Source organism: Microtus oregoni, unplaced genomic scaffold, assembly GCF_018167655.1.
Source record: "Microtus oregoni isolate MIOR12 unplaced genomic scaffold, Mior012 000012F_ref0000307, whole genome shotgun sequence".
In the NCBI taxonomy this organism is placed as follows: Eukaryota; Metazoa; Chordata; class Mammalia; order Rodentia; family Cricetidae; genus Microtus; species Microtus oregoni.
In genome coordinates this window covers 49,104,687-49,117,336 of record NW_024543071.1, presented here as the reverse complement: position 1 = coordinate 49,117,336, position 12,650 = coordinate 49,104,687, and the positions used below count along the sequence as shown (strand labels likewise).

Genomic DNA, 12,650 nt, shown 5'->3' with positions numbered 1-12,650 from the left:
ACCAAGTTCCTCCCTTTGCAAAGGCTGGGCAAGGCAACCCTGTATGAGGAAAAGCCTGGAAGCCAGGCCCTGCTTCCACCACTAGGAGTCTCACAGCTGCCCCCCCCCCCCCCCACACACACACATAGAGCGCCTAGGTCAGTCCCAGGCAGGCTCCCCAGCTGTGAGCTCCCAGGAGCCCAGGTTCGCTGCCTCTGCGGGCTCCCTTCTGCCCTCTCTTCATCAGAACTCCCTGAGCTCGGCCCAGTGCTTGGTTGTGGATCTCTGCATGTGCTTCCATCAGTCACTAGATGAAGCCTCTCTGATGATAATTGGGGTAGTCACCAATGTGATTACAGGAGAAGGCCAGTTCAGGTACCCTCTCCACTATTGCTAGGAGTCTTAGCTGGGGTCGTCCTTGTAAATTTGTGGGAATTTCCCTGTACCAGGTTTGTACCTGACTCTTCCCCTCATCAAGACATGTCTCTCATTACTCCCTCCCTTCCATCTCCCCAACGCAATCTCTCATCTCTACCAGTCCCTAGTCTACGCAGGAGATCTCTTCTATTTTCCCTTCCCAGGGAGTTCCATGCATCCTGCCTTGGGTGCTCTTTGTTACCTAGCCTCTCAGGGTCTGTGGACTGTAGCATGGTTATCCTTTACTTTATAGTTAATATCCACTTGTGAGTACATACCATGTTTGTCTTTCTGGGTCTGAGTTACCTCACTCAGGATTTTTTTTTTCTAGTTCAACCCATTTACCTTCAAATTTCCTGATGTCATTGTTTTTAATAGTTGAGTAATACTTCATTATATAAACGTACCATTATTTGGTTGAGGGGCATCTAGGTTTTTTTTTCCCAGGTTCTGGTTATTATAAGCTGCCATGAACATAGCTGAGCAAATGTTCTCATGGAATGGTTGAGCACCCTTTGGGTATATGCCCAAAAGTGGTATAGCTGGGTCTTGAGGTAGACTGATTCCCACTTTTCTGAGAAATCTCCATATTGATTTCCAAAGTGGCTGTACAAGTTTGCACTCCCCCTAGCAATGGAGGAATGGAGGAATATTCCCCTTGCTCCACATCCTCTCCAGCATAAACTGTCATTTGTGCTTTTGATCTTGGCTATTCTGACTGATGTAAGATGGTATCTCAGAGTCATTTTGATTTTCATTTCCCCGATGGTTAAGGATGTTGAACATTTCTTTAAGTGTCTCTCAGCCATTTGAGATTCTTTTATTGAGAATTCTGTTTAGTTCTGTACCCCATTTTTAATTGAATTATTGGGTTTTTTGATGTCAAGTTTCTTGAATTCTTTATATATTTTGATCCTGAATGCATTGGCACAGGAGACAACTGTATAGAATACCAGTAGCAAGACACTGAGATGGACAAATTAATAAATGGGACCTCCTGAAACTGAAAAACTTCTGTAAGACAATGGACACTGCCAAGAAGACAAAAAGGCAAGCTGCAGAGTGGGAAAGGATCGAGTGCCTTTTAACCGGGGCCACCTCCCTGTGCAAGGGCAGAACACAGACGCTCAAGGTCAGACCTTCCGTTTGGCTTCTCTGTTCCCATCCCCCCTTTCCAGGTATCCAGTGGCTGTTATTATCTCCCTAGGTTCTGCTTGTCTACTGTAACCCCTTCAGTTCACAGGATGGGTCTCTAAACCCCTTGTTTCTCCAGTAACTCAGAATGTGATTCTATCTGGGGACAGGGACACCAAAGGAGTGATGAACTTGAAATGAGGGTATTGTGGGTTTGGGAAAATCTGAATTCATGTGACTGGTGTCCCTGTAAGAAGAGGGCTCTGTGTGTTCAGAGAAAACCTCACAGTAGGTGGCCAGGTGGGGTAGTACATGTTTATAGGCCTGTAGTCTCTGTTCTTGGGAGGTTGAAGATGAAGGATTAAGAACTCAAAGGCGAGCTTGGACTATACAGAGAGATTCTGTTTCAAAAAACAAAACAAACTACAAAAATCCCCTAACAGAACAACACCCCCAACCAACCAACCAGAAACAAGCAAAAAACAAAAACAAAACGCAAACAAAAATCCCATATTTTGATGTTGAACTTCTAGTCCAGAACTGAGAAAATCTGATAATTAAGCTGCCCAGCCTACGGCATTTTGTTACAGCAGCATTAGCAAACAAATATGCGTCTTAAGAAAATGCCTCTTGCTACATCAGCAGGTACTGCATGCTGGGGCCTTTGGGGTTTCTAAAGCCATAGCTGCCCTCACACTGGAGACTGGCTATAGTTCCTGAATTTGTCCAGAGGATCCTTATGATGCACTAAATTTTAAACTTCAGAGTCCTAGAGGCTTTTCATAGATGAAAAAATTCTGGAATGTTAACATTCCCTGGGTCCCCTGGTAATGAGGAGGGGCAGCGGCAAGCTCAGTTCTGACTCTGAGTGCCTCCCCTTCTCCTTAATGTGGCAGAGCCTCAGGCTCACCAGAGGGCCCTGGGTCAGGAGCTGCTGTGAACCTGGGCAAAGCGTTGGGCAGAGAGTCATGAGCTTAGCTGAGGCTTGGAAATGGTAGTTTTGTTTCTCCCTAAACACTCAGAGCAAGTTCAATGCTTCTAAAAAAGTCCCCACTCAACTCCACGTGGCAGAATATACCACACTTCCACATCACCCTTAAAAGGTCCCCTCATCTCTTATACCTGCCTGCACTGAGGGACCAAGAGGGGGACTTGTATCTGTTCTGGTCTTGGTCAACAGTGACACCTAACCACACTTATTCTTTCAAAAATACATTTTATTAGTGGCATGTGGGATTTAAAGTTAACCAGTTTCTTCCCAGAGAGAAGGGGATCTCCGATAGACTAAAAAGCTGAGCCGACATAGCCCAGCAGACATGCCATTTCCAGGGTGATGACGAGTGCATGGGGCGTTCTCCATTGAGGAGACTGCTCTCTGCGTCATTCTCACCCCCCTGAGCATTTGATTCAGCGTGTGTGGGACTGTCCCCAAGTATTGGCAGTCTACTCCCTCAGTGAGTCAGTGTCATCTCTCCAGCCACCTGCCAACCGGCTGCTGGAGAACTGGGAAAGGTCATGAGCCTAACCAAGCCTGTGTGAAGACAACTTGAACTGGGGTCGGGTGGGGCTGGCCTTGGGAGCTCACCTGTGAGCCAAACAAACAAACAAACAAACAAACAAAAAAAACCCCATAAACAAAACTTCACAGACTTCATTAGACTACAGTTCAGGCAACCATGGAGACTCAAGTACCCAGATACGTGTTGGAGAAGTTTGAGTGTTCTGTTCTGGAAAGATCCAATCCCCCACACAGAAAAAGAACTCCTCCCTGCACATCTTGCTAGGTGTTCTTGTGTCTCTGAATGAACTCTGTAACATTTTGAGCTTCAACTGACTTGGGTCTTTCTTTCCAACACCTTTCTTCAGCGCTTCCTCCCATACCCTCCCAAGCTAGCCTCTGCAAGTTACTGTTCTCCCAGCCCAAAAGCAGTTCTGTGGTCAAAATCTAGCGGCTCCCTTCTAGCCTTGCATGATGGAGACTGGGAAAGAGGGGCTCCCTAAGGCTCCCATCTTTACTGGTCTTAACACAGGCATCTCATCGCTTCAGAATCTGACCCTCCACCAAACATTCTTTGCCTTACTGAGCAAGGGAACAAAAGGAGGGACAGACTGCGTAAGTTTTCCATGTCTACATCTAATTGATTGAGCTAGGTCTCCACACCAGGCAGCTCAACCTCACTTCCAGGCTAGCAAGCAGATTACAATCTTCTGGGGTTTAGCACAGGTCCATGGTCATGGTCTTGGTGTCACAAAGGTCAATGCCGGCCTGCAGCTTGCCATTCTTCACCGCTGCCCAAGGCATGGTGGCAGAGGTCCACTTTGCTACCCAGTCTCCTGTTTTGCTCACCAAGATGAGGCCACCTAGACCTTTGAGCTTTGATTTCATATAATTCAATGCCAACTCAGCAGCCTCATCTACGGTCTTTCCTGAAAACAAGGAGAGGTTGAGAAACATCACATGCAATAATCTTCACAGCTCCCAGGTTTGGACACCTGGACTCCAGCTGTGTCGCTGCTTTGGGACATTGTGAAATCTATGGCTGGGCTTCACTGGAGAAAGTGGGTTCTGGGAAAAGGGGAGGGGACTGGCCCTGCCTCATATCCTGGTCCACTGAGATATGAGCAAGCAACTACTGCACGTTCCACTGCCACAAAGCTGCCCATCACTATGGCCCATACGTCCTCAAAGTGTGAAGCAAAACAAAGGTCCTTAAGGTGCTCCTTGTCAGGCACCTGGTCATACTGACCAGCAAAGTACCACAACATGCATTTAAGAATGGGGCGGAGACACCTTCCCTTTTACTCCATGGTCAAGGTCAACCCACTTCTGTTGCCTTTCTTTTGTGATGGAAAGAGAACAGCAGGCATATATTATATATTATATACATGCCCATGTGTGCCCACACCTATGCATGGAAGTCAGAGGACATAGGTGGCCATGTTTTTGTTCTGCCTTAGTCCCTTGAGACAGGGTTTCTCACTGAACCTGGGGCTTGCTACTTTTCTTTCTTCCTTTCTTCCATCCTTCTCATTCTTCTCCCTCCCTCTCTCCCTCCCTCCCTCCTCTCTTTTCCCTTCTTTTCTTTTCTTTTCTTTTCTTTTCCTTTCCCTTTCTTTCTTTCTTTCTTTCTTTCTTTCTTTTATACTGTCATACAGCAAATCCCAATAGTCCACCTGTCTCCATCTCCATAGGGCTGAGGTGCCTATAGGCACCTGTACATTTTTACACATCCTTGGGATTTGAACTCAGGTCTTCATGCTTGTGCAGCAAGTGCTCTTACATACTGAGATATTTCCCCAGCCCAGAGAATGATATTCTAGAATAGTATTCTAAAGGTTCTTCTAGTCCAGATCCTACCAGAATGTAGGCATGTGTTAGAATAGTATGAACTACCTTTAGGCTACCCCATCAGTGAGCAAACAGCATCTGTGAACTGGTCTTTACCAGTTACGCACTTGATCACAGCCCACGTACCTTGTTCTACATGAAAGAGGGCGAGTCTGGCCAGATTCACCTTCAGGATACTTTCTCCATGTCCTGTGGTTGAGACGGCGCCAACGTTATTGTCTGCGTAACCTCCAGCTCCTGCTCAAAAAAGGTGACTGGTAAGAAGTCCAAACACAAGGCTCATGCTACATAATGTTATATCCTGGAGGTGTAGACAGAGGTCAGATCCCTCCTATTCATGGTCCGTGACATAAAAGTGGACAAGAGGGGCACTTGTAAGCAAACACACAGGAGGCAGGTGTGGCCTTTCACAGAGGAGGGGCACCAGGGCAACGCCTCCTTTGTCCCAAAGGACAGCCACCGTTTTTCTCTCAGTGGTGCCATTCCTTTTGCACAGGATGAAGAAGATCTTGGAGGTGTCACCTGGATGACTAGGACAGCCATTAGACATTAAAATAATTTGACAAAACCAAGCCTTCCAAGGCTTACCTCCACGCACGCCATGATGATTTAGAAAGTAATTCTATCTGTTGAAAGTAGCTTAAACTATTCTGGGCTATCCATAAAAAGGGTTCTAGAGCCAAAGGGATTTTGATAAAATTTCTCCCCTAATCTTACTCTAAGCAGCTCTATAGTCATCTCTCCGTTATTCTTTATCTGTTCACACAGAGCCACCAGTCTGAGCCCCACAGCCTGGAAGGCTTTCCCTACCCTGCTCTGGCTGCTACAGAGCATCATGTTGGCATTTGCCTTATGCAATGATGCTGCGTATGGGGAAAGGGCTCAGGAGGGCAGATTTCTGCTGTTAGTTCCCCAGGGTGTTTGAAAGCAGGTAACTTCATGGTCTGGTTCTGAGGGGGCAGAGATTAGGAAAGGAATACAAAGTTTTCCAATAGGAGTAGGCTTTTCCCTTTCCTTCAAGCTTTTGCTGTGGGGTGAAGCAGTCTGACTCCCTGTGTCAAGAGGGCCTTCCTGTTCAGAAGCTGCCAAGTCTTCATTTTCTCTTCAGTACCTTTAGAGTCACAAAAGGCCAAGATGACTCCATGGATCCTGGCATGGGCACCCCCTTTCTCAGTATGATAATTGCACTGCTGAAGTAAATGTTGCTGAGTGCCTAGTGTCACCTACAGAAGGTCTTTGAGGGACAGCTGGACCCTTCTGGGGAATGTTGACCAGAAGGGTCAAGATGACCACATTCGGTTCCCAATGCCCAACCAAGACAGTGGCTTCTGGGACTTCAGATCCCAGATTTTCCCTCTCAGTATTTTGCCATAAAGACTCGCAAATCCTGAATTTAGTCCTAGGCTCTTGTCCCTGCCTGGCCTTGGAGCCTGGAGCCTGGGGTCTGGTCTGATCCCAGCTGGATGCAGGCTGTAGTGCCCAACAGCCATATTTTAGCAGGGTTTTTGCTAAGGAACAAAAAAGTGAGTGTTTCGTGTCTGCTTCTGAGTACTGAAGCACCTCAACAAGCAGGCCTCTGATTTTTTTTTTCAGATTTCTTTTTTTTATTATTAATTATTTATTAATGATTTCTGCCTCCTCCCCGCCACTGCCTCCCATTTCCCTCCCTCTCCCCCGGTCAAGTTCCTCTCCCTCGTCAGCCCAAAGAGCAATCAGAGTTCCCTGCCCTGTGGGAAGTCCAAGGACCACCCACCTCCATCCAGGTCTAGTAAGGTGAGCATCCAAACTGCCTAGGCTCCCACAAAGTCAGTACATGCAGTAGGATCAAAAACCCATTGCCATTGTTCTTGAGTTCTCAGTAGTCCTCATTGTCTGCTATGTTCAGTGAGTCTGGTTTTATCCCATGCTTTTTCAGACCCGGGCCAGCTGGCCTTGGTGAGTTCCCGATAGAACATCCCCATTGTCTCAGTGTGTGGGTGCATCCCTCGTGGTCCTGAGTTGAGTGAGGTAAGCCAGACCCAAAAAGAGGAACATGGGATGTTCTCACTCATATTTGGTTTCTAGCCATAAATAAAGGACATTGAGCCTATAATTTGTGATCCTAGAGAAGCTAAATAAGAAGGTGAACCCAAAGAAAAACATATAGGCATCCTCCTGAATATTAACCCTCATCATGCGATGAAAGGAGACTGAGACAGAGACCCACATTGGAGCACCGGACAGAAATCTCAAGGTTCCAAATCAGGAGCAGATGGAGAGAGAGCACAGGCCTCTGATTTTTAAAGAGGCTTCATGCATTTCCTCTGAGGCCATCACTATATAGGATAAAAGAACTCTGAAGAGTGTAATTTATTACTAGGCATATCACAACATACACACAAGGTCAAGTTTTCTATTAAAAGTATAAGCTGCTCCTCTGGGCAGACGAACAATTTAGCTGTTTCTTAAACTGTCATCCAGCTGCAGGGGTTTGTGGGAATTCCCACCAGACAAAGTGCAAACCTCACAGAGCAAACAGAGTGAGATGTATGATGCTTTTGTTCTGCATGAGGTGTTGCTATGAGGGCATTTCAGTCTACAGGAGTGGAGTGTGCTACTCACATGCAGTACCTGGAGATATGAAGTTCTCTGTGTACATGGGTGTGTGCACGGTGTGTGCATACACAGGTACACATGTGGAGGGCAGAGGTAGATTTCCATCATCTTCCTTGATCTCTCTCCACCTTATTTTCAGAGATGGGATCTCTCACCACTCACGGACTCCAGAGCTTGATGGTTTAGCTCCCTAGCCGGCTAGGAAGCTCTGGGGATCCACACATTTCTGCCTCTCCCAGTGCTGGGTTACAGATGCACACTGCTGCACTAGCCCTTTTACCTGGGTGCTGGGGATCTGAACTCAGGTCCTCATACACACACAGCAGGTATTTTCCCCTGGGCCATCTCTTCAGCCCAAATTTTCCAGTTTTTAACTTTTATTGTTAACGTGACTCATGCCTGGGAAGAGGTAGTATGTGTTCAGCCTTCTGCAAGCGACCCGAGGACCCTGAAACTGGGGCTACAGAGAAGACAGGTATGACTGCAGAATCCTTACCTCCACTTTCTTTCCCAACATGTCCCTGAAATGTAATCCAGGGGAAACCAATGTGCTTGTTAGATGTGAACACCCCAAAGCAGCGGTCCCCAACAACCTCCACCAACCCAACAGCCACTTCCAGGAGCTGATGACACAGAAAAGGATGAGAATCTGAGGACATGGGAGGCAAGGGTGGAGCATGAGCTACCTCTCAGCCCTACCTATGCAAGGTGAGTCTCCAACTCTGCCGACCATTTTATTGACAATCCCTCCAGTAGAGGTGGCATAGGCCAAATTTCCTTTGCAGTCCAAGGCAACAGCACCCACGGTTCCCGAGTTTCTGCCAAAAATAAGCACAAAAAGGAAGAGAGTAAAGATGAGGAACGGTCCCCAAGTGAGACTGGAACTTAGACTCACTTAAATTCAAACATTACATGGTAACATTCTAGGCTCAAGGAACATTTGTTGCTTATTCTACATGCCACCAGCAGGCCAATTTCTACCTGGTACATTAAATCTCTACTGTAAAGAGTCCATCTATCCCAGAACTCAGGAGGTAGAGGCAGGGGAATCTGTGAATCTGAGGTCAGCTTGGTATACATAGTGCGTTCCAGGCCAGCTAGTAGACTCTTAACAAAAAAAATTATTCATTTTATATGTTTCTTTTACTGTTTTATGTGGCTACCAGAAAGATTTCAATGGCCTAAGTGCTTCTTATTGAGGTGGACACATACACACATTTAACTCTTGGAGAGATGGCTCTAATTCATGAGTCCCTTCAGAAGCTTACACTGAAACGCGTGGCGGCAAAGAAGTGGACTGTTGCCCCTGTGAGGGAACATGCTTCGGTGCAAGTATGATACAAGCCACTTTGTAGATAACTTTCCACCTGAGTCTGCTGTTTGTATCTTCCCAGATACAAACTTCCTCCAAAGTGTTCATTTCTGATGTCAACAATGGCACAGCCCAGACTTTGGGCTCAGGAAGCCTTTGCTTCCAGGAGGGGACAGCATGACAGGCAGAAAAGCTTTTCCTTCCTTGAGGCTGCAGAGTGTGAGTGACAAGGACAGAGGCCACGGGAAGTCATGCTGGGCCAATGCTGAGTGACGAAGTGGCCAACGCATTCTGTGATAAACTGTCTGACCTCTCTAAATTGCAAGGTCCAGGGTAAGGGGCCACACATTTATATCTAAGAGCAGTGCTGGCTGGTGCGGATGGACGGCTCGAGGTGCTTTGTTCTTAGTGCTGGGCATTGAGCACAGGGTTTTGTGCACACTAGGCAATGCTCTCCCGCTGAACCACACTCTCAGCTCACACACAACTTTCAGAAAGCAATAGGAAGACAGCTTTGAAAATGAACACGAAGCACTGCTTAGCAGCCACATTCCACTGACTCTAGTCCACAGAGATTAGAGCCTCAGGTCCTAGTGCCTGGGAGGCTGAGGCAGGAGGATTGCAAATTCCAGGCCTGGCATGAGCTGAATAGCATGATCCTTTCTGAGAGTAAGTGAGAGAATAATAGTATGTTAACATCTTCAATCCCATAACCTGGAAAGGCATCAGAGTTATCTCAGAGATTCGCACATTATACATGCCTGGCCTCTCTGTCTTAGACCCGTCAAAACCAATTCTTTAGGAAAAGGGGGCATAAATTAATTATAAAAATTATAAATTATAATTTAATAGATATAATACATGATCTATTATATATGTAACATATAATATGTATTTGAATAAATGCAGTCTGCCTAGGTTATTTGAAGGGTGATGCCTGGTAAACTCTAGCAACTTTGCAGTGTTATGAGACTGAACTCTACTCTCCTGTGAGCTCCTGGGTTCTACTGAATTATTTCTAATTTTGGAGCTAGGGCCTCACTCTACAGCTTAGACTGTCTTAAAACCTGTCCTCTTGCCTCTGTCTCCCGATGGCTGGGATCATGTGTGCCATGAAGCCTGGCTGGCAACCTTCTGCTTCACGGCACAGGAGGAATAAGTGAGGGTGAAGTTACGATGAAGGGGAGCTGCCTTCCCTCCACAGAGTTTGGATCACTCAGGGAACACAGGTGAGGGGACACGGCCAAACTCCCCACCTCTTCGGCTCTGGAAGTCTGGGTGGCATCTGGAACTTACTTAGGGCAGTCAGCTTTCTGGGCCCCCTTCTCAAGCTTCTCTTTTTCCAGGTGCTTCTTGCTTCTCTCCGTTATCAGTTTTTCTAAAGGAGTCTCCGGAATCCCCATGTCTGCTGCAAATTTCTCTGCACCATGGCCAGTCAGAAAGCAATGAGGTGTCTAAATCAGCGTGGGAAGGGAGAAAGAAGCTTTTTTAAAGTATAAATTATAAAATAATTATAAATATAATTAATTATAAAATAATTAATAACAATTATATATATATGTGTATGCCTGTTCTATTATGGGGAAATAATAACTATTTTTTAGCATTAAAAGGCCCCAAAGTGAAAGTTGAACTGTATTCTCCCTTTTCTTCTGTGTTGGCAGTCAACCTCAGAGCTTTGGTGAGCTCTAGTTAAATGATCTGTCCCCAGCTGACTTAAGGAAGGCCAGGAGATTACAAAGTCAGCATGCATCACACAGTTATTAGTTATCATACAGGACTAACGCAGTGGCTGACCTGCGACAGTCCAACGGCACTATGTGTGTTTCCTGTGCGTGTTTGGAACAGCGAGCTCCAGCACTGCTCACAACCTGGCCCGTTCACCCCAGAAGTGCAGCAGGAGCAGCTTCTCAGGAAGCCCTGCATCCATCGCACGTACCTTTTCCATAACAAGCCGTGCAAGCTTAGTGGGATTTGCGATACAGCGCACGGCAGACACTGCTCCTGCAGACAGGTCCCTCCCATCCATGATACTAGCATCCATCTCAACGTCACCTTTTACATTCAGGACAGACCCACAACCTAAACCAAGAAGAAGTTGAAAAGCAAAAGTGAAAATTTATAAAAGACTTAGAAGTTCCATCGACTTACCTCTTTCAACCCATCTTTTGTTCTACTGCTAGAGGAACATGGTGGAAACACATTTGACTTGGTACCTATTGGTTTGGACTCAGTTTGTCTCCCACAGGTCTCCAGGACAATAGCATTGAGGTAGCAGAACCTTTAAGAGGTAGGGCCTAATGGAAGATAATTAGGTCATGGGGATCCACCCTCATGCATAGATTAATGCTGGTCTCATATGAAGGAATTTTCTCAATCCAATAAAGACAATCTATAAAATCCTATAGCCTATATCATACTTTATGGTGAGAGCCCAAGTGTCTCTCTCTGTAGCTGGTCACCAATAAGTATTTTGATCTCTTTATTCATACTGACTCATACCACTGAATGGCCTGGCCAATACATTCTACATTATATAGGAGATACATTGTGGGCTGGTGGGCAGCATATATGTGTAATCTCATGTAACCTTGGCACTCAGGAAACAGACACAAGAGACTATATGCTAGAAGCCAGCCTGGGTTACACAGTGAGTTTAGGCCAGCTTGAGCTGCCCTGTGAGAGCTTGTCCCCTGAAACAACCCAAAATATAAAGACTAAAGGATATAAAAACAGAGGGCAGGAGACTAGTTTGCAAAAAAAAGAAGATTAGGAAAAGTTGGAGGGGGAAGAGAAAGGGTAATGAGGGAGTAAATTATTAAAATGTTTAATTACCATATGCTACTAAAAGTTAAAAAACCAACAACCCCAAATTTCAGTTTAAAAGCAATCCAGGGGCAGGCAAGATGACTCATCAGCTGAAAGCATTTTCCATGGAAGCCAGAGGAACCAAGCTCCATTCCTAGAACCCACAGTGGAAGGAGAACTGTCTTCTGGAAATTGTCCATGTGCACCCATTTGCACACTCACACACATGCACACTCTCACACACGCACAGTAATAATGATAACAAAATAAAAGTCGGTTATAAAAGCAACCTAGTCTTTGTTTCTTTTCATAGCAACCAAATAGATTAAGTAAATATAGAAAAATCAGTAGTATTGCATCATAAGCAAATGATACAGAAAACTTTATTAATCTGAGTAATTGGTATGAATTAATAAAAAGAATAGTTGACTCAAGAGAAAGAATAAAGATATTGTCCACACTGAACAAATGGTACAAAGTAGATAGGGGTCAGCTGGGTGAGGTGGCCTAACAAAAGGTCTAACACCTAATTCACTCGAGTCCCTAAAGGGCAGGAAAAGCCTAGGTCTGAAAAGCATTCAAGGACATGATGATTGAAAATTGTCTACAACTGACAAATGGTCTAAATGTACAAATTCAAGAGGCTGAACAAATCCCCAATACTATTAAATCCGGAGATATTCACAGTAAGACATCATAATCAATATAAAAACATCTTGAGAAGCCAGGGATGGTAGAGTGCTTTGCAAGGCTTCAATCCCACTCACTGGAAAAACAGTCTTGAACGTAGCAAGAAAGAAATGACACCTTACTTATAGAGGAAAACCAAATATAATAGCACAGGATTTCTCAGCAGAAACTATGGAGGCCAGAAAGAGGTACAGCATTTTCCAAGAGCTGAAAGAAAAGAACTACCAAATCAGAATTCCGTGTCTAACAAAGCGCCCATCCTTTGTGCTTATGAAACCAGGACTGTACTGCTCTGTAACAAGATACTCCAGACTAGGCTGCTTACACAATGGAAAGTTAATTCTCAATCTGCAGGCTGGGAAGCTC

The 12,650-nt window shown here is 45.5% G+C and overlaps 1 protein-coding gene across 1 annotated transcript in view; it reads right to left on the bottom strand.

Moving 5' to 3' along the window:
* Window positions 1–1,220: 1,220 nt before the first annotated feature.
* The window catches only part of Asrgl1 (asparaginase and isoaspartyl peptidase 1), a 52,410-nt gene continuing 40,980 nt past the window's right edge, over window positions 1,221–12,650 (bottom strand). Inside the window, exons 5-9 of the mRNA XM_041662188.1 lie at window positions 10,726–10,868; window positions 10,083–10,240; window positions 8,174–8,292; window positions 5,006–5,116; window positions 1,221–3,957 (exon numbers count right to left, since the gene is read on the bottom strand). Coding sequence (XP_041518122.1) covers window positions 3,746–3,957; window positions 5,006–5,116; window positions 8,174–8,292; window positions 10,083–10,240; window positions 10,726–10,868 — 743 coding nt within the window. The 3' untranslated portion in view covers window positions 1,221–3,745. The remainder of the gene's footprint in view (window positions 3,958–5,005; window positions 5,117–8,173; window positions 8,293–10,082; window positions 10,241–10,725; window positions 10,869–12,650) is intronic.